The sequence below is a fragment of the Marmota monax genome, unplaced genomic scaffold (assembly GCF_021218885.2).
Source record: "Marmota monax isolate L192 unplaced genomic scaffold, Marmota_monax_Labrador192_F-V1.1 WCK01_AAM20220418_F8-fsc00430, whole genome shotgun sequence".
NCBI lineage: Eukaryota > Metazoa > Chordata > Mammalia > Rodentia > Sciuridae > Marmota > Marmota monax.
The window spans coordinates 23954-46819 of NW_026692005.1; the positions used below are offsets into that span (position 1 = coordinate 23954).

Here is a 22866-nt window from a genome sequence, read left to right on the forward strand (position 1 = left end):
CCAGTGGGTCAAAAGAAGGAAACTCAGAAAAAGAGGAACTATGTTACTTTCAGTTTGTTTGTTTGAGTTGCAGATACTTAGTGTACTGTTCTCTTCCTGCCCTTATTCCACTCCTGAATGCCTTTATTAATTAGATTGTATATCCTATAATCTGTGGAATCTCAGAATAGGCAAAATAGGTAAGAATGAATGACTCATCCCAGGCGTTAAGAGGATCTGTATTTTTCTTTTTTAAAATAATTGTTGTTTTTAACTAGTAATGGTTTGATGCATAAGCATGTATCCTTCTGTATCCTATTGTAAGCATTCAAAATATATAAATACACCTTTAACAAACATTTATGGAATCATATATGCTCTGGATTTTTTAAAAAAATGTTTTGTTTTCTAATTCTGTTTAAAATTTACTTTTTTGATTGATTCAAAATACATGTATATACTTTGGGCATATAATGTGATATTTTAACACATGTATACCATGTGTAATAACCAGATTATGGTAACTGGCATATTCACCACTGTCAACATTTTATTTTTCTTTGTATTGGAAACATTCAAAACCCTCTATTAGCTATTTTGATGTGTAGAATTAGTTGTTGTTGACCATAGTTAGCCTACTATGCTATAGAATATTAGAAACTATCCAACTGCTCTTCAGTACCATCTTTTCTCCATTCTCTTCTTGCTCTTACCTCTCCCAGGCTCTGGTAATCACTACTCTACTTTCTACTTCTTTGAGATCAAATTTTAGAGTTTTCATATATAAGTGATATCATATAGTATTTGTTTTCCTAATGGTAGTGATAGTGGGAGGGAAGGATGAGGGAAGAGGGTATGTGCCTAGGATTTGCAAGGGAGAATCTACATGTAGACATCCAAAAAGTCTCAACCCATCTCATTTTTTAGGAGTATGGTAGTTTGCACTGGGTTTGGGTCTTGATTCCAAGACAAAGATGGAATAGCTGGGTGGCCCACCAATTCTGCCTTCCCATTAATTAGGTTTCTACTCTTCTTATTCATGATGTTGGTCATTTGTTTCTGCCCTGAAGTACTGGATTTCTAGCTACAGCATATTTTGCATTTTGATTCTCCTCAGCTACACTTAGCTTTGCACATCCATATTCAAAATGCTTGACATGATGAGGACCTTATTCTCTTTAGCAACTTGCTTCTAGAACCGGCTCTTGTCTCCATTCATAGTTCCTGGGAATCAGACATTCAGGATGATACACCACACCCTCATCCCCAACTGTCTGCTTTCTATCACAGATAACCAGGGACTGAGCTTGCCCAAGATGAGGCAGAGCATCAGGGCAGGCAAAGCAGTCCTGATGCTTTCCTGAGGAGGAAAGCAGCTCAGGACATGACATTCAGGCAGAGAAGAGAACTCTGCTCACCAGAGATAAAATATAGACCCAAAAGCATGCCCCCAGTGATCTACCTCTTCCAATCACACCCTACCTGCCCACTTACTATCCATTTAATCCATATCAGGGAATTAATCCACTAATCAGGTCAAGGTTTTTATAATCCAATCATTCTGCCTCTGAAAATTCTTGTATTATCTAACACATGAGCTTTGGGGGAAACACCATATATCTAAACCATAACAGTTGGTCTATAACCCTAAATATCCATTAGACCTTTCTTCACTTTACTCCAGCAAGGTTAGAGATAGTTTCCAATTCATCTTCATCTCCCTCACTTACCACAATCCCCAACCCAAAATCAACATTTGTGGATACATTTTTAATTTTATTAATATTATTTTTCATTCCTAAGATTGCACCCAGGGGCACTTAACCACTGAGCCACATCCCCAGCCCTTTTTGTATTTTATTTAGAGACAGCATCTCATTGAGTTACTTAGGGCCTTGCTAAACTGCTGAGGCTGGCTTTGAACTCATGATCCTCCTGCCTCAGCCTTCTGAGCCACTGGGATTACAAGCGTGTGCCACCATACTCGGTGTGGATACATTTTTATTCAAAGAATGGAAAATGTGCTAGAAAAGAGTTCATCACATTAACATTAGGCCAGGGGATAGATTTGCTAGCTTGGACAAATGGGAGAAAAGTGGACATGGAATATCTCAGCAGCTACAGCCAAATCAGAACCTGAAGGACCTGCAAAGAAGGAGTGAAGAATCACCAAAAGTGAGATGTATATTTAAGAGATGATAATAAAGAGTAATTGAGTATAATGAGTTATAGTTGGAATATTTTCCCCCAGGTATACTCTTCTTTCTCTGAATCCATCAGACAATGGCAAATATAAGGCAAAGAAAATGACCATTTATTTATGTCCCTGGCCAGAATCATCTCTGGTACCCTGAGCTCATGGTTCCTTCCTTTCTTATGGAAAGGTACCAATAGCTCATACCTTCTTTGGGGCAACCAATAACATTGTTGCTCTGGGTCACTTCTTTTGTTTTCAGCATTTGCTTTTGTTTGGTTCCTCCAGTATCTGTGTTTCTACCATAGTCAATTCTTTGAGTTCCAGGTATGAATTGAGTCATCAGGCTCCTGCCATAATTAACCAACTATGCACCTCAAAACTCTTCTCCCTTTTTCAGTTTCTTAAACCATTCTCTCTAGAGACACTTGCAATGGATGCTATATGGCACAGAGCCAGATAATAGTTAGGGGCAACAGCATCCTGTGCAAAAAGCACACACCACCCATCCCGTGGCTGCAGAACTTTGTACCTCTCCTCCCTGATATACTGTCTGTGTCCCCATGACATATCAGTGATCTCCTATGCTTCCTTCATCTACATTTTGAGGAAAAAAGGGAAGAGCACCAACATACCCCCCTGGTGAGAGTGTCATCTATGACAAACTCAGGGCTGTATGCCAGTCATGAGAACATGGTAAGAGATATCAAAGGGGCCTTTCAGACATGAATATCATCAGCAGAAGCACCACTGTGAGACCAGACAAAGCCACATCCTAAAAACTCATACAAAGGAAACCTAAAAAGCTTTGCCTCTGAGAGTATGTGGACCCATGCTGCCTGCCTGCCTCTCATTGCCATGGTTCCTGAACTACCTGCTAGGATGCATGCAGGAAGAGGTCACCAGGGCAGCAGCTAACAAGGAGCCACCTGAGAAGATCAGCATCTCCTCCACTCACTGGCTTATGTGCAAGTGGCTTTGAAGTATGTGCTATGTGTCAGGCCCTGGCACTCTGCTGGGAATGGGTTCACATCCTCATAAGATGAAGCAGAGCCCCATCCAAACAAAGAGCAGGAACTCTGGGGTAGGAGTTGCTAAGACAAACCGAACAAGCATTGCTGGCAAGTCAGATGAGAAATATGGGTCAGGATTTAGTGCATGGTTCACCTAGGAGTTTCACTAATCTGAAACCACTCAGTTGATGTCTTCCTAAGATGAAGCTGGTTCTCATTATTTTTCCCTTTAAATTTGTATGAAAAAATTTAAACATCAGTATTTGAAAACCAGCAGGTATTTCACTCATCCAAGTAATTACTAAACAACACTACTCTACTACTGGGGCTCTTCTCTCACACATTGCATTTTTGTATGCAACTCAGGAATTTGTCATCACCTTATACTGGAGGAGGCTGGGGTACAGGGCCACTAAGAATCAGTTCTAATACCAGACCTAGCTGTTCTTAGTAAACAGTGTGAAAAGAATATCATGATAAATACCAAGCAAAGTATACATGAAAAATCAAAGGAAGCATGAGCTCGTGCAAACTGAGATAACGAATGGAAACTCAGGACATGTGAGGACCAAGCAGGGCTGTCTGCACATTGATAAGAACCTTCCTTCTCCTTCCTCAAGAAGCAGTAAAAATTTTTTAGAAGTAGTTTAAACGTAATATTTATATTTAGCAGGGTTTGAGTACTTTATAGGGGATCATTGTTTAACAAGTCCAAGAACATGACAAGAAGTCAGACTGAGTGGAAAAGTGTGCCTTGGTTAGATTCAGTCTTCCTGCATCTTCTTTCATTTGGGGACATATGGTTTGACTTACAGTGAGGGGAATAATAACCTGTAAAGTGTCTTTTTTTTCTCAAGCATTCTGTTGTCAGAAATTGAAACTTGGCAGCCTGGGTTATATTTGGCTTGTAGGTATGTTTGTTTAGGTCCTAGATTGTTTTTTGAAACAGTTTATTGAAGTGTAATTGACATACAATGAACTGCATGTATTAAAATGTATACTTGGGTAAATTTTAGTATCTGCTCTACCATTCCACCACGGAGTTATATCCCCAGGCCCTGTCACCCCTTTTTATTTGCTCCCTTACTTTATCCTTACTACCAATCCTTTCTCTACCTGCTATGTCCAGAAAACTATTCATTTGCTTTTGGTACTGGAGATTAATTTGCACTTTTTAAAGTTTTATATAAATGGGATCACCCAGGATGTGTTCTTCACTCAGGAGAACTGTTCTGAGATTCTTCCATGTTGTTGCATACACTATCAATAGTTATTTCTTCTTACTTGATCATAATACTCCATTGTTTAGAGATACTATAATTAGTTTTTTCATTTCTGTACACTTGGGTTATTTTCAGTTTGAAGCAATTATAAATAAAAATGCTTAGAATTTTGGTCTATAAGTCATTGTATAAATATATGCTTTCATTTCTCTTGGGTAAATTCCTAGGAGTAGAATGGCTAGAAGATATGGTAGATGTAGCTTAACATTTAAATAACCTCCAGACTGTCTTCTAGTTGGCATCATTTCACATCACTATAAGAAGTAGATGAGAGTTCTGGTTCATTCACAATCTCTCCAACACTGTCAGCCCCCCTAGTTTTTTGTTCTTTTAATAGATATGGCATTTCACTGATTTGAATTTTCATCACCCTGATGGCCAACCGAGATTTTAAGTATCTCTTTTCATTGCTTATTGTCAGTTGATCTATTTTAATTTGTGAAATGTCTCCTTGAATTGTTTGTCTACTTTGATTGGTTTTTCTTTTGGGAGGGGCTTATTAATTTGTCTTAAGTTTACATATGTATATAGGTACGTGAGTTTGTATATATACCTTTTATCAGATATGGCTGTTACCAATGTTTTCTCTCAGACTGTAGTTTGGTTTGTGGTTTTGTTTGTCTGTTTGTTTGGGTGGTTGGTTTTTTGTTTTTTTTGTTTTTGTCTTCTGATGAGCTGAATTTTAATTTTAATAAAGTACATTTTTCTTTTATGGAATGTCTTTCTGCCATTATATCTAACAAATCTTCACCTAGCCCACAGCCACAAAATTTTTCTTTATAAATTTAGGTCTATATACAGTTTTGAATTAAATTTTTGAGAGTGTATAAATTAGAATCAAAGTCAATCTTATTAAATATGAATAGCTCCTTGTTCTATCATCATTTGTTGAAAACTATATCCTTTCCCTATTGAATTATCTTTTGTTGAAGATCATTTATCCACGTGTGTAGTTTTGTGTCTGGATTCTTTATATTGTTATATTGATCTACTTGTCTAGAATTATGCTAATTATGTTTCATGAGATATGCTAACCATAAAATCTTAATAATTATAGCTCTGTGATAAACCTAAAAATAAGATATTGTTAATTTTCCAAACTTTCAAAACACTTTTGGCTGTAGCAGGCATTTAAACATTTCCACACGAATTTTAGTATTAACTTTTCAATTTCTTATAGAAATTGTTGACATTTTTATTAGGATTCCATTAAATCTATGGGTAAATTAGGGGAAACTTGACATCTTAACAGTATTAGTCTTATGAGCCTTGAGAATAGTGTGGGACTTCATTTATTTAGTTATTCTTTCATTTTTCTTGACATGTGTTTTATAATTTTCAGGTCTCATACATAGTTTGTGAAGGTTACTTCTATATATTTCATGTTTTATGCTAATTTAAGTAGTATTGCTTTACTAATTTCAGTTTTCTACTGTATGCTGTTATAATATCTAAGTAGGTTTAAATGTTTATGTTATTTTTTTACTACAACCTTTGAAAAAACTATTTTATTATTTCTAATAGCTTTTCTTGAAGAATCCATCATATTTTTATATAAATAACCATGTATATCATATATGTGAATGTAGACAGTTTTATTTTTTCATTTACAATCTGAATACATTTTATGTCCTTTTACTACTTTAGTGGAGTACTCATAATCTCAGAAATGTACATTCGAATCTTATCACATGCTTTCAGTGCATCGGGATAATTGTGTGATTTTTATTTTTTATATTTTCATATGATGAAATACACGGATTGATTTTTGAATATAAAATCAATATTTAATTCATTTCTTTTCTTTCCTAAGATGAATGTGGAGCTCTTCAATCAACTCTCAGAATTGGTCCAGTTTTTAGACCCAAATCTCCTTGAATGGAGAGGAGCCCATGTTCTCTTGAGGAAGAATCTTCAAACAATGCTGAGAATATATACCATTAATCTTTCTCCTATCCCTCCCCCAAAAGACCTGCAATATTCTACCAGTGTACCCACACACTGAGGAAGAGGAAGCAATCAGAGGTTTCAGGGACTATGTAACACTCATTCTGATCTGACACTAAAACATCACTGGGGCCCACCACTCAGACTAAGGGCTTATGGAGGTCAGGTGATCAGTATAGTTTTAATCTAGTTCCTTTTCTCAGTGTGTCCAGTGAACTCTCAAACCCAACTTGTGGTCATTTCTTTAGTTCCAGAATGAATAATTGGACTAGATATACCAACAATTAGCACAATACACAAGCTAGTTCCCTCATATATGAAACAGGGGCTATAATGGTAGATAAGGACAAATAGAAATCACTAGAACTGCCTCTACTTGGAAAACTAGAAAATCAAAAGCAAAACCACATTCCAGAAGGATTACAGATTAGTGCCACCATCTAAGACCTGAAAGATACAGAGATGGTGATTCCTAATATATCTCCATTCAACTTTCTTATTTAGTTTGTTCAGAAGACAGATGAATCTGGGAGAAGAACTGGATCATCATAAACTTAACAAAGTGTTGACTCTAATTGCAGCTGCCATACCAGATGTGTTTTTATTGTTTTGGCAATAAAAGCAATTATTGCTTTGACACATCCCCTGGTATGCAGTTACTGATCTAGCAAATGCTTTTTTCCTCCTCCATACATTGTTAAAGACACCCAGAAACAGTTCACTTTGAGCTGACAAGGCCAGCAATACGCTTTCTTTGTCCTACTCAACACTTCCACCCTTTGCCATAATTTAGTTTTCGGGGATTTTTATTGTCTTTCCTCTCTACAAGATCAACATGGTCCATTAACTTGATGACACTGTGGTGTATGGATCTAATAGGCAAGAAGTGTCACCTACTCTGGGTTTATCGGTAAGACATATATGTGTCAGGGGGTTGGAAACAAATCTGATTAAAATTCAAGTATCTTTTACCTCATGACATTTCTTGGGTTCCAGTGGTATATGGCATGACAAGATATCCCTTCTAAGGTGAAGGGTAAGATTTTTGCCTCTAGCTCCTCCTACAACCAAGAAAGAAGTACAGTATTTAGTGGCCCTCTTAGGATTTTGAAGGCAACATGTCCCCATTTGGGTGTATTACTCTAGTCCATTTACCAAATGACCCTAAAAGCTGCTAGTTTTTTTTTTTAAATTTTAAAATATTCACTTTTTAGTTATAAGTGGACACAATAGCTTTATTTTATTTTTATGTGGTGCTGAGGATTGAACCCAATGCCTCACTCATGGTAGGTGAGCACTCTACCTCTGAGCCACAACCCCAGGCCCAAGCTGCTAGTATTTATTTATTTATTTATTTATTTTAGTTTTAGATGGACATAATATCTTTATGTGGTGCTGAGGATTGAACCCAGGGCCTCACATGTGCTAGGTGAGCATTGTACCACTTCAACCACAACCCCAGCCCCAAGCTGCTAGTTTTGAGTGGGGCCTAGAGTAAGAAAAGTATCTATTATTTATATAAGTTGCTCTGCCATTTGGGTCATATGATGCCTGCAAATTCATTGGTCTCAAAATATCAGTAGCAGATAGGGATGCTGTTTGGGGCCTTCATCAGGTCCTTATGACTGAATTATAGCATAGGACCCCAGGATTTTTAAGCAAAGCATGCCATCATCTTCAGACAGCCACTCTCTTTTGGGGAGAAAGTTCCTGGTCTACTACTAGGTCTTTTCTAAATGGGCAAAGGACATGAAGATATTTGTGTCCCTAGTAAATGCTCAACAAATGATGACTTCACCCAAGCAAGATTTTAATAATGAAGTGGATAAGATAAACCATTCTATGGACACAAATAAGCCTCTCCCATCCATCCCTGAATAAAGTAGCTCTGGTGGTAGGAGTGGAGGTGATTTCCACTTACCAAGACTAACCTTATGATCACTGCTGCATGCCAAATCTACTAGCAGCAGAGACCAACACTGATATCCTATTATGGAACTATTCCCTGAGGTGATTAGCCAGTTAGTTACTGGTGTCAGGTTGATTACACTGGACTAATCAACTAAGTTGATTGTATTTCTTAAATTGTAGGTAAGATTTGACTTCTCCTCATACAATGCTTCCTCCAAATCTACCAGCCACGGACTTGGAGAATGCCATGTCCACCAATATTCCACCAATTATTCCATATAGCATTGCTTCTGATCAAGAAGTTCATTTCATAGTCAAAGAAGTGTAGCAATGAGCCAATGCTCATGGAATTCACTGTTCTAATGTTCTCCACTAGCCCGAAGAAGCTAGTTTAAAAGAATGGTGGAATGGCCTTTTAAAGACTCAGTGACAGCACCAGGTAGGTGTCAGTACCTTGCAGGGCTGGGCCTGGTTTTCTAGGAAGCTGTAAACGTTCTGAATTGGTGCTGATTATACAGTGCTATTTCTCCCCTAGACATGATTCAGGCTCTAGGAATTAAGTAACCCACTAACATAATCTTTGTGTCTTGTTTCTACCAACCTTATTCTCTGCTGGTCTAAAGTTCCTAGTTCCAGATGGGAAAATTATTCCATCAGGAAACATGACAATGATTCCATTGAAATAGAAATTAAGGCTGCCTCCTGGCTACTTTTGGCTGCACATGGCTACAACAGGCCAGGAAGGAAATGAATCTACAGGCATGTATGATCTATCTAGACTGCCAAGGGAGAATTGGACTACTACTCTATATAGGGGTGAGGAACAGTATGTCTGGAACACGGGTGATCCCTTAGGGCATCTCTCAGACCATGCTCTGTGATAAAGATCATTGGAAAACTATAACAACCCAATCCAGGCAAGACTACTAATTCCCCTTCAGGAATGAAGCTCTGAGTCACCCTGAGTTCCCAGGTAAATAAGTCATCTCAAGTTTCCAGGTAAAAAATCACAACCCACTGATGTGTTTCCAGAGAGAATATAGAATGGGTATAGTTCAAAGTAATTATTAAGCACCAGCTATGACCATGTGACTGGTTATAGAAATGAGGACTCCAATTGTCATGAATATCTACATCCTCCTTATTTTATTATGAATGTGTTTGTGTGTATATGTACATATATTAAAGCAAATACATTTGCTTTATTCCTTTAACATGTAGTATAAAAGGTATTGGCTTTATATGAGTCAATATTTAAGCACTGTCAATTTAACATCATAGTATCAAGGTTATATTATATCAGGAGAAGAGTAAATGTTACTCAAGGACTTCACCTCCACTTCTGGGAAAGGGATTAAGTTCATTTGGGGTTGTATACAGGATAGTATTGTGTTTGGTGGAATTCTGACCTTCCTATAGTCTTTGGAGATTTAGTCTGGCTTAAGGAAATATGATCCAATGTCAAGTTGAGAAGGGGTGGAATTGGGGTGGTTAATTTTATGTGTCAACTTGACTGGGCTAAGGGCTGCCCAATAGCTGGTAAAGATGTTTTTCAGATGCATCTATGAGAGTATTTGGGGAAGAGGTAAGCATTTGAATGAGTGGACAGAGTAAAGAAGATTGCTGTCACCAATATGGATGGATGGTATCCAATCCATTCAGTGCCTACACAGAACAAAAAGGTGGTGAATGCATGAATTATCTCTGTTTTTGCTGGGATGTCCATTTTCTTCTGCTCTTGGACATTGATTTCTAGTTCTTAGGCTTTCAGACTCAGATCAGGACATATACCATCAATGCCCCTGGCTCTCTGGCTTTGGGGATTAGAGTATACCACCAGCTTTTTCTGGATGCCAGTTTACAGATGATGAATTGCGGGTTTCCTTGACCTCCATAATCATGGGAGCCAATTTCTCGTTATATATTTATTATTTCTAAATACATCCTATTGACTCTGTTCTTCTGGAGAACCCTGACTAATATAGACTTTTTATATCTATATTCACAAGGGGCATTGTTTATAATACCCACTCTTTATTAATAGCTTTCTCTGGTTTTAGTATCAGGGCAACTCTAGCCTCATTAAATAAATTCAGAACTATTTCTTCTCTTCAATGTTCTGAGTGAGTTTGATGGGAGCAATACACATAAACACACACATACATACACACACACACACACACACACAAACTCTCTCTCTTCCTTGCTAACAGGTATCTGTGTTGATGATTCCAAAGAGCAAACCCTCCTGGCAAGTAGAAAAACCATGAATTTCATCTCTTTTCTGAAACATCTGCTGATTTACCTTTGCTGTGGTACTTATGTATTATCCAGCCATTTAGTGCTGAAAATAATGACATAGAAGGAAAAAGATAAGGCATAGTTACATAGTTTCTTTTCATTCAATCTTTCCTTATTCACCAGTTGGCAGAAATGAAGTAAGCATAGTTGAATTTGTTTTATGAAGCACTTCTACTCTGTGGTATGAATAAAATACATAGGCACGTATGAGCTGAAAAATACAAACTGTGTCATTTCAGTAATTCCACAGATAGGTTAAATTATCTTACAATTTGCATTTAAAACCAGCACTACACAATAAAAAGATGAACAGTAAAATTCATGCCAAGGATTTGAAATTTTTTAGTTTTTTTTCTTTTTTTTTAACTTAGAAAGACAGTAAATAGCAAGTGGAAAACACCATGACAAGTTGAGAGAAAGCATGGAATAAAAGGAAAAGGCTATGTGTTTTAGTATCTGGAAGGGCAAAGGGCACTATATTTCCATCTTGATGTTTGGGCAAAGGGCACTATATTTACACTTTGCACTGGATTTTAGGGTGGGCATACTGGAGGCTTTCTTAGAGTTGAACCAAGAACTAAAGAGGACAAGAGAACAAAGGGTACCTTCAAATGGGTGTTGCTGCTACTCTCTGATAATGAACAAAAGTACAAATAGAGTAAGTGCTATAGTTGGGATCTAAAATGCCCCCCAAAGGCCCGTGTGCTGAAGGCTTTTTCCCCAGTCTGTAATTATACTGGGAGGTGGTAGAATGTTTTTAAGAGGTGAAGCCTAGCGAGAGGAAGTTAGGTCACTGGGGGAATGCCCCTGAAGTGGATATTGAGACTCTGGGCCCTTTTTGACTCTGCTTCCCAGTTACCATAAGGGGAAGAGTTCTCCACCATGCCCAAAGCAACAGGGCCAACCAACCATGACCCGAAATCTCTGAAATCATGACTAAAATCAATCTTTTTTTTTCCTTAAAAGTTTAAGGATCTCTCAACTATTTTGTCAGAGTAATGGAAAGCTGACTCACATAGTAGGTTGGTAAATTCTTGATATGACTGCTTCTCCTTTTTTAGTTTTTGATTCTAGTGGCCTGGTTTCTTTTCCCCACCCTCTTCTTTGGTTCCCAGGATCAAGTATGTGTCCTGGAAACAGGCCCTGAAAAAGCTGTCCAGGCCTAGAAAAAGTTGTCATTGGAAAGTATAAACACAAGCGTTCCCCATCCTCACCCAAGTATTCCTAGTGAATTCCTATGGCCAGCTAGAATCAACCTGTTTTGGAGACCCCAGCAGCTCCCCCCTATTGTACAGGTTGGCAATGATCAATCATTGTGTTTATGGGCTCCTGTGGTCTCTGAGGCTGGTGATCAGGAAGGCCTCACCTACCTCCCCTTTTCACCCCATGGGATTTTTGGATCATTCAACAGGGGTATTGATCCCAAGATGGAGAAAACTGACATCTGCCAAGGAGGCATGTGATGCTTAAGTGATCAATTGGAAAAACAAAAATGTAATACCCTACAGAGGAGTAAACATTCCAGAGCTGCCTGCATTTGAGAGATCTGTTCACTTGAGTTAATGTCTAATCTGGAAGTGTGGGAAGGTACTATTTCTGCACAGTTTATCATGCCTGCTTATGTTGGTATTTTCTCTCTGTGACCTCACCCATCTTTGCTTTTTTTCAATGAGTAAAACAAAAGACAAAAATGGGATTAGAAAATTGAGTACAGTATCCCTGAAGCAATTCCAGTTCTGACAGTCCATTCTGCTTTCATTAAAAAAGGGAAAAAAAGTAAGATGAAATGTATAAGAAGACCCCATCAAAGAAGAAAGTATGATATTGCTGAACACAGAGGAGATGCATACCAAGAGAAACCTTTGGCTGGCAAGATATCCCATCACCTCCAGGCAGCTGCATCTCCCCTCTGTCATGATGTTTCTGACTCAGTAGACAGCTTAAACTGCTCTTTAGGTAAAGAATGTTGCATTTGAGTCTGTTGTTTGTGTGTGAAAATTTGCCAACTGAACAGACAGTGAACTTTTGTCATAAATCCATGCATGTATAACAGAAAAGTCTTCCCTGAAATTTTGTCATGGAGAAAATCAGAAGCCTCCACTACCATTTTCATTATTATGTATCCGTTGATCCTTAAAGGCCTCCAAAAATAATTCTAGGGAGTTTGTTCATTGTACAACCCATGTTTCCTAGGCTACTCTAGCTTAAAAATAATGTTCAACTAGAGTGATAAGTGAGAATGTTTCTCTGCTATCCATCACCCTAAGAAAATGTAAGTCACTGATATCTTCCCTAAGATGTTCCTCCTGTACTACACAGATCAGTACTCCTGCCATACCTGGTGGCTTCCCCGATCCCTCTCCACTCTATGACCCTCCTTGCTGCAGATACTATATATGGCTGCTCTTGCTGATAGCTACCTCTTTGCTAGGGCCTTCCTTCATAACTATAGGACACAGTAATGTGGCTCTGACACTGCTCCACCTTGTACCTGCTAGAGCTACAAGATACCAAAATAGGTCACAATCTGCGTGACACCACCTGAGTCTATGAATCCCCCAACCCTGAGGCTGAAAGACCCTTCAGTCCTTGATTATCCCCTGCATTCTCCACCCTAACCCCTAGGATGAGTGCCTTCTAGAAGACTTCTTAGCTCCTCATGGGATGTGAGTTCTTGCAGTCTACCTCCTCTGACCCTCGAACATGACTGGACTGACCTAATGCTAAAGGTAAATAGCATAGGTGTCAGCTGGGAGCCCTCCTAAATAATTAAAATTTGATAATGTAGGAATACTGAACTACTCCCTTTTCTTTCTCCTTCTTGGTAAATGTAGCCCATAGAAAAATCAAATTATCATTCTGGGAAGGATCCACGGTTTGGCCAATAATATTCAAAACTATAAATCAAGACTTTAGGAATGTAGTTATATTCCATTAGCTGATTACTTTTCTCTTGACCAAATTAGAAAATAGAGTATGTAGTATACAACATAGTATGAAAGAGAAAGTGGAATACTGCTAAAGCCCAGTTTGTTTTTTGGAAAGACATCAGAATGGGATGAAATTGAACAAACATGAATAACATTGTTTTATTTGTAGAGTAATAAGCCTTTCACTTCCATCTCACTTAGGACCAGGCAAATTCTCTGAGGCAGAGTCATTTATAAAGACAGAATTCAAATTAGCCCAGGTCAGAAAATCCGCTTTAGTCTAAACTCCATGTGTGTACTGAAGAGATTTGTATTTCCAGAAAACACTGCAAGGAATCCTACATGCAGTTGCATAATTCTTGTGTGGGCTGAGGGTGTAGGTGCAATGTTACATAAGCTCACAGACCTCACACTCGGCAGAGAGGTGAAGAGAGGCTTCCCCTCAAGGGAAGCGGAGCTCTCAGTGTGATCTCACCAGGAGAAAAATGATGACAGCTGGTGGCTTAAATAAAAGCTTCATGACAAAGTGGCAGGAGAGCCAGACCTACACATTCTCTCCATTTGCTGCTTGGCAGTGAGCGCAGCACACATTTGCTGACAAATAGTAAGTGCTGGCACTGCTTCTGTATTGAATCATTTACAGGAGAGCTGGGTGGCAGGCATAAGTGAAAGTAACTGGTGCTTGCAGAAGAATGTAGTCTAGGGAAAGGTTGCCCAGCACAAATCATTCTTCTGTGTAACCTTGGTGACTTTATGAAGTTCCCTAATTTTTAATGTTTCCAACTATATAATAAGGACAACAATAGCACCTATATTTTGGGTTGATTTTTCTTTTGCAATGATGGCTTGGGATTGAACCCAGGGCCTCATGCATGATAGGTAAGCACTCTGCCATTGAACCTTTTGAGTTGCTTTAAATAATAAATAATTAGGGTTGTTAAACATTTTACCATAGTACTTGGAACCTAGTCACTGTTATTTTGGGCGCGGGGTGGGGGAGGGAGGAGGGAGGGGTTAAACTCAGGGGCACTCAACCACTGAGCCACACCGCAAGCCCTATTTTGTATTTTATTTAGAGACAGAGACTCACTGAATTGCTAAGTTCCTTGCCCTTGCTGAGGCTGGCTTTGAACTAGTGATCCTCCTGTCTCAGCCTCTGGAGCTGCTGGGATTATAGGTGTGCACCACTGTGCCCGGCTCTAGTCACTGTTTTTTTTTTTGTTTGTTTGTTTGTCTTTTAATGTTTATTATTTTTTTTTAGCTGCAGTTAAAATACACAATACATTTATTTTATTTATTTTTATTTGGTGCTGAGGATTGAACCCAGGTCCTTGAATGTGCTAGGTGAGCACTCTACCACTGAGCCACGACCTCAGCCCTCTAGTCACTGTTTTTATTTTTATTTTTTAAAATATTTATTTTTTAGTTTTTTTAGGTGGACATAATATCTTTATTTTTTATTTTTATGTAATGTTGAGAATCGAAGCCAGTGCCCCACGCATGCCAGGTGAGCGCGCTACCACTTGAGCCACAAACCCAGCCCTAGTCACTGTTTTTGAATGTTAACTATTGATATAGTTGGTAATTCAGTCAATAGATATATATTTCTCATTAAGAACATGGAATTGATAATTATAACTACTATTCAAAGAGAGGAGAAGACAGATGTGTATGTCTACTGGTTTAAGTGCCAGGAGTGGTTCAAAAGAAATAAACTAGAGAATGTGGAGAAACTAACTCAGCTCACAAACTTGTGATTTTGAGACCCAGCATATAGATCTACACAAAGATCTCAACCAAAAACTGCCCCAAATCAATCACCTCCTACCTAATTCTGTTATGGCCTCATCTAATCTCTCTTGGTTCCTATTCCCCTCAGGAATGCAGCTCCAACCCCCAACCCTAATACCAGTTTCAGGATTTCTGAATGTCTTCCCCAGTTGCTAACATCTGACACAAATTTGTGGATCCTACCTACTGGACAAATGTGGTAGGGCTATTCCAATGCTATTTGTCCTGACAAAAAGCAACATATTAGTGTGAGGAAAAAGCCTACAGAGAAGTAATTTGCTTTTAGAAACACCACCACTAAGTGCAGGATTAGGCCAAAAGATAGTGCTTATGACCCTATACCCTTGCTGCTCAAAGTCCCTAAACCAGCAGCCTCCCTATTCCTGGGAGCTTATTAGAAATGCAGACTCTGAGGTCTCTCCTCAGGCTCACTGAATCAGAATCTGCATTTTAGTGAGATCCCAAGAAGCATTTGTGCATATTCAAGTTCAGGAAGTTGTGCACTGAGCTGGCTCTTTTTGCCTCTGTCTTGGTGTGTCTTTGATGTGACTCATGTCCATCCTAGGCACCCAGGCTTGTTGCTTCCCCACTGAGTGTGCCTTAACAGGGGCTGTTGAGGGTGGCTCTGCAAGGGGAAATATGAGGCTTGAGAGGAGACTTAGAAAGAAAAGAGGAAGAGTGCAAGACAAGATTGTTCATCAAGGAGCCTTACACTGGTTCTCAGCACCACTGAGAGCTCTTGTTCCATGAGACAGGCGCTGCTGCTATTGTAATCCAGAGCTGTAGCCAGGCCCACCAGTTATAGCTGGCATAAAATACAAACAGGGCCCTGGAATGCACAGGAGGTGCTCAACTATTTTCTATGGATAACAGGTACAATGTTCATATGCTATGTAGGAAGGTGAGTCCTGGAGGAGCCAGGCAGCCTCTTTCTAACTCCATGTTCAGTGACTTCATGTATGAGCTTGAAATCAGCCCATTTGTACCACTTACATCAAGCAAATTGGAAAACATGTATTTAGCCTCTTTTTTTAAAAAAAAGTAATTTTAAGGAATTTATCAGCATATTCTTGGGTATTTACAACACTATAAAATAAATGATTTAGTGATGGTGGATATCTGGAAAATGCTAGTTTTATGAAGGATTTCTAAAAGTTCGTGTAGGGGAAAATTGGTAAAGAACACCCTTAACCTTGAATTAGGTCCAATTGAGATTGTGCCATTTGCCCTAATCAAAGTAAGGGAGTACAAAAATGAGAATGTCCTACTCAGGGACTACAAAGGTCAGTTCAGTCATGGCAACTGATACATGATCTCTCCCCCCAAGACCTTTGTCTTTCTCACCCTCTAATTTCTGAATCTCACCCTCTGTCTGAGAGCACTATGGTCCCTGTCTGTTACTTTTGTTACCTTGTCTAGCTCTATTAGGTGGCCATCTACATATTGCACATATAGCTGACATATATAGTGCATACTCAAAAATATCTGTTGAATTGCAAAATACAACTACATGTGGGTGGATTTCCTGGGACCCTTATCAGTAAGAGAAGTGGGGGTTGCAATACACAGAGAAGCTGGATTCCAGGCCCCAGCCCCACCCCTAGATAAGACAAATGAGATTACCAAACCCAGTCTACTTGGACTGTACTCCAAGGGCCTCTGGAGATCACCCCTGCTCTTGGTTGTAAGCCTGACCCTTGCCTCTACCTCATTGTGACAAACATTCTGAGACTTCACTCTCTACTCCATTTCTGTACAAAGATCCCTGCTGAGTTTCTGGGTCTGAGATGTTTAGTAGCCTTCCTAGAATCTGAGGTTGTTCAGGCCTGAGGCCACCTGAACCTCCTTTCTGGGAAAGCAACAAGAAGCTCAGTTTGGAGATGAACATTCTGATCCTTTTCCTGTGACACACTCTGAAAAACCTTCCACCAACCACTGTTTATGACTTCCTATTGCTGTCTCTGCCTACTGTTTGGGACACTAGGTTATTTTGTACTTCTATCCCATGGCCCCACCAGACTTTATGCTTGTTGCCTGACTTTTGGATCACATGTTGCTTTCCAGCCTAATTTCTTGGGGACCTCGTGGGGTCTAGGACCATAGTGCCTGATTCTCAACTCTGACCTCTCTCAGGTTGCCCTTTCCCATACTAGTGTTCAGAGTAAGGAAGGGCCTCAGGAGTTCCTGGGAAGGACTCTCTACTGTGATGCCCATACCCAGAAAGAGTGCTAGAGACTGATCCATTCAGTGTATTCTCTATAGTGAGCCCTCACTCCACCTGCCAGGCACTATCCGAAATGCAGAGTGGTGCATAAAATAGACAAAGGTCAAATATTCACTGAGGCCACATTCTAGGGGAGGTGATCCATGACAAACACATGAAGAAAATGTATATCATGATATGTACATATACATATTTATATTCCACATATATAATGTATACACCCATATATAATTTTATATACACAAGCACAAAAGTAACACTATTTACAAGTATACATACAAAAATATATATGTGTGTAAGGATATAAATAAATAAATACACACACACACACACACACACACACAAGCATGTACACACAGTAATAAATGCCCAAAGGAAATATAAATCAGAACAAGAGAAGCAACAAGGGGATTAAACTGAGGGTGTGCTTCCATACAGAGGTGTCAGGAAAGTACAAGGAGCTGATATCTAAGCAGAGTCCACAGGATGAGAAACAGCAGGAGAAGAGTACTGGGAGGAATACCCTCATCCTCCTGATGGGAAAGTGCTCTGTGTATTTTGCATTTGGAGATTTGGGCGAGTAAAGTGAGACATGTATTCAGGTGGGCACAAGGGTTGGTGCACCCACGGCCTTGCTGCCATGGCAGAACTTGCAGTTAGTATCTACACAGTTCTCCTCTTTTAGTTAAAGAGAGGAATCGAAGAAAGAGTCTGGAAGGTTTCTGGATTCATTAGTCTGCTACAGGATCCCCAGGGGGAACTCCAAAGCAGATCACAGGTCGGTAAGCAGACTCTTTGAGCTTACATCTTATTTATCTTACATCTTATTTATCTTACATCGTTGTAGGCCAGACATTCATACCAACTGGGATCATTTTTGTATTCTCGGGGTAAATTAGAAAAAGTGGAGGTGAGACTTCGGCAGATTTGCTAACTGATTGACTTGCTCCGTGGCCCCAGAACTGGCTGCCTCTGCCAGCTTATCTGCCTACCATAAGGCACTGAAATCAGGGTTGGACGACAGTGGCTCCTAGCAGCCGACCAGGCCCGCACACTTGAAAGTGCACCCAACCAAAGTGGAGTCTTTGTTGACATAGCGCGGCCACACTTTGGCTTCCATCATTTGTGATTCCTAAGACCGGGTTGGTGGGAAGAGTTTCACAAGTTCTCAAGTGCAGCCTGTTAGGCATCCCACTTTGAGAGCCCCAACCCTGCGAACTACATCTTTGTTGCACATTATAAAGGTTCTCTTGGGATCTAGTGCTGGGAGAGGGGCGCCAGACGCTCCCTTCTTCCCTCCCGTTTGGTATTCCGGGGCTTGTCCGCCCACCACGCCCCACACAACAGGTTCCCAGGTGTTTCTCTCCCCCACATCCCCTCAGCCTCGAGCGGGGGCATGGGCAACCTCAGGATTAGCCCCCTCCCACCATCCAGAGACTGGCACTTGTCCTCTTGGGTGTGGGAAAAAACCCTCGTGGGGGCCGCGAGGTGTGGGCCTGGGGCCCAGGTGGCGTTCAACTGCTGCGACGGATGCGCGACGGGCGGGACGCTCTGGGAGCCTCGGCGCGCGGACGGGAGGGCGGGAGGAGCGGGGGCGGCACCGGTGGGCGCGGCGGAGCTCGCTTGGGCGGGGGCGCGGCGCACCTTGCTTTCCGCGCCCCCGCCCTGCGCTGACGCCAGCCCCTCCCCGCGCTCCCAGTGCCCCCGCCCGCCCGGGACCGTCCCAACCCCTTCCGTCCTCTCTGTTTGGCCGCTGTCCTCCGTCTGCCCCGCGTGGGAGGACGATGGGTCAGCGCGGAAAAAGTGAATGAGGGCGGCGGCGGCGGCGGCCGCAGCTAGAGCCTGACTCCGCCTGGCCGAGCACCGCTCACCGCGGCCCGCCGGCACCATGGACGCGTCGCGCGCCTTGGCGGCCAAGCCCCCTACCGGGTAAGCAGGCGGGCAGGCGGGCAGGCGGGCAGGCAGGCGGGCGGGCGGGCTGGGGCGGGGGTTCGCTCGACCGAGGTGCCGCGCCCGTGCCGCGCGCTCGGGGCAGGGGCGCCGCTCCCGGCCTGCGGGCCCACGCCTGCGGGCTCTAGCGGTGGAAGTGTTGTGTACTTGGGGCGCCGGGGTCGTTGCTCAGGTAACGTGTCGGACAGAGGCCCGAGCGCACTTTCGGCGCGGGCTGGGTTTGTGTGCGAGAGCCCTTTCTGGCAGAACCCCCACTCTGCTCCGAGCCTTCCACAGACCCTCCGAGTGTTCACGCACAGGCTGAGGTGGAGGCAGGGGGACACCGGGCCTCCGGCTCCAGCTCTGTCACTAGCTTGTGGTGTTCCACTTAAGTCAGCAGTCACGGGCCGAGATAGCTCGCTGTTCCCTGCCATATGAAGCGGAGGGTTCCGCGACTTCGAAGGCCCAGTTGGCCGGGCGATCTCAGCAGGTGTATGCAGAAGGTACTGACTGGAGGTGTTCCTGACATCTGTTGCCCCTCCCATGCCTTTATTCTCGGGTTTCCCTTGACCGTGTCCGGGACTCAGGGCTGAGATCGTTGCGGGGCTCAGACCCCTGCATGCCTGTCTTCCAGATTCCACTCTGCCCAGACCTATCTGGGTATTTGTTTGCCATCCCCATACCTTTCGGATAGGGATTATTTACCATTTCAGTGTTTTTACTTGCAGAAAGAGTAACTTCCCTAATACCGGACAAACAATTCTACCCTTTAGCGGGATCTGGAAACTGGTTGACCCATGCCTGGCCAGACCAGGGCGCCTTCTGCTGCACCGCTGGGTCTGCGCAGTCCTTGCGCACTTGGTGAATTTCATGTGGGCCGCAGATCTTCGACCTCCCTCTCTTGCCTGGAGCAAATGTGTTATGAGTCTTGCAAATGGAATGAGTGGTTGGGGTGGGCCCTGCACCTGCTCACCGAGTGGGCCCACTTTCCACTATAGCAACTGGATTGTAGGAAGCAGCTTTGAGGACAACAAATCTCTTTTCTTTTGTCCCACTGACTCACACTGGTCCCATGCTCATAGGCGATGTGTTGCCCAAGTGTGTAAAAGGTTTTAAAACTGGTTCTTTATTATTAATTCTCCCTTTTGCCAGCAAAGAGTGTGCCAGGCCAGTAGTTCAAATAATCTTGAAACTGAGGAATGTTTTAAAAAAAATTTTTTGCAGTGTACTTTGTTGTGGTTATGTAATTAATTTGCTTTGAACAAACCAACTCCTCCCTCCCCACAAAAAAAAGAAATATGGAAAATCCTTTTCCATGGGAATGGGTATCCCAAAATAACATTGGAAAATGTGGAACAGAATTACCTTTAAGCCTGTGACTTTAGTAGTCTATTAAATGTGTTTAAGGAGACTGAATTATCTTATCAATGTCACTTTATAAGTAAATATGGAGAACATTTAAGAGAGCACCAAAACTGTCCAAAAACTACCCAGTAAAACCTTTAAAGGAGCCTGATTATAGAAGTGAAACCACTTTTTCTAATCTGCAACTATGTACCAACACGTAAACTGAGGTCTTTCTTCACAAAATTGCAGAGCTCAGATTAGCCTTCACATGTAAGACATAAAGAAAAATTAAGAATTTATGTTTATCAGGAAAGAATTATGAGTTTAATAATAAGGTATTTTGTGTTAGAATCTGAGGAAAGAAATGGCATTAGGCTTTTGAATATTTTTATTATTTAGATGTATTGCTTGCCTATCATAAAGGATAGAAAGGGCTGTGGAATTTCTGGCTTTAGTACATAATCTGGAGCAGTAAGATTCTGTTGATTTGTTGCTGAAATTACTCTCTATTATTCCGTGTTTTGTGAATAAGACAGTGTTTGCAGTGTGCTTGAGGGAAACATTTTCTATATGCAAAGGTTGGTTATAAAATCAAACTTCTTGTAAGGTGTTTTCCCACATGATCACAAACACCTGATGTGATGAATTTGTTATTGTCCTTGTTAGTTGACTAAAACTCTGTGTCATTCTTAGGTTGTGTAGATTTAGGCTGGAATAGGCACAGTGAATTCAGGAGAAGGCATATTTTAAAATACTGCCTGTGGAGCCCTTCTTGAGGATTACTGGAGGGACAGTTGGCTTGGTGAATGTAAACTTACTGATTTTTTATATTAGTAATCATTAATATAGTTACAATTGTTACTTGGACTCAAATTATATTTTTTATTAGTAATTTAATTAAATGGCCGTGACTAACATCTGTCTGGAAAAATGTTCTTTTAGGAAGGAGGAAGCAATATCTAACAAGTATCTAACAACCGTTGTTTGTGGAATTTTAGTGCTCAATTTGAAACAATTTGAAGGATAATAATTGACAGAATATTTTAGAACATAAAGGAAAATGGCCTTTTGGAGATGTTTTAAAAGATATTTCATTCCAAACTTTATCTGTTTACTTTTGTTTTATCTGTTTGAATATTTATAGGATCCATCCCAGTAGTCATGTGTTGTGAAACTCCGGCTAAATTTTGCATTGGACCTTGTATGTATAAGGAACAGAAGATTTGCGATTTGGCAGGATGATGGTTATTTGTTTTGTTTTGTTGATCCCCCTGAAGGAAACAAAAATTTATATAGAATAGAGGAGTCTCTAATGACATGAAATGTCAAAACAGTGGGTACATTTGATCAAAAGCTGTGTTCAGGTAGTTTGCATATGTAAAAATCAGTGGGTTTCACACTGTTATTCATTTTTCTGTATAAAAATCTGGGCTGGGGTTGTGGCTTAATGTTAGAGCGCTTGCCTAGCATGTGTGAGGCACTGGGTTTGATCCTCAGCACCACATAAAACTAAATAAATAAAATAAAGTTATAACATAAATTTATATTTAATTAAGTTATTATAATAAGAAGTAATTTGAAAGAAAAAAATTAATCGAAGTGGGTAACTTGAGCTATTCTTACTACTGTCAACAGCCAATATAATATCAAATGGAGAAGGCCTATTCTTGATTGTACCAGGGGCCAGCCACAATCACATTTTGTTTCAAACTCTCATAAGCCCAATAGATATTAAATATTAGCAATTATACACTATCATAAGTAGTTTAGATTTCTAGGCCTTTTTGCTATTGGCTAACATGTTAGTGAATGTGTTTACATTTTTTTTAAGTGAGAGCATGTATAATTATCTGTTACATAAAACCACTTAATTTGAACTTTATTTTTAAAATATATTACTTCTGAACTACTCTTTATTTTGGCAATTCATTTAAAACTGTCAAATGTTAAGGATTAGGGATTTCTCCACATAAAGTGGAGAGTATGCCTAGGTTTTTGATTCTTTTGTAGTCTTAAT

General features: G+C 40.6%; 1 protein-coding gene across 9 annotated transcripts in view; it reads left to right on the forward strand.

The window, feature by feature from the left end:
- Positions 1-19264: 19264 nt before the first annotated feature.
- Cobl (cordon-bleu WH2 repeat protein) overlaps positions 19265-22866 on the forward strand; it is a 287464-nt gene continuing 283862 nt past the window's right edge. For 3 of the 9 annotated variants that reach the window (XM_046451290.2, XM_058581944.1, XM_058581938.1), the window contains exon 1: positions 19265-19502. In XM_046451290.2, coding sequence (XP_046307246.1) covers positions 19462-19502 — 41 coding nt within the window. In that variant the 5' untranslated portion in view covers positions 19265-19461. Of the gene's footprint in view, positions 19503-19757; positions 20006-22866 lie in introns of those variants that run through there. The other 6 variants (XM_046451294.2, XM_058581940.1, XM_058581955.1 and 3 more) reach the window with 3 other exon arrangements.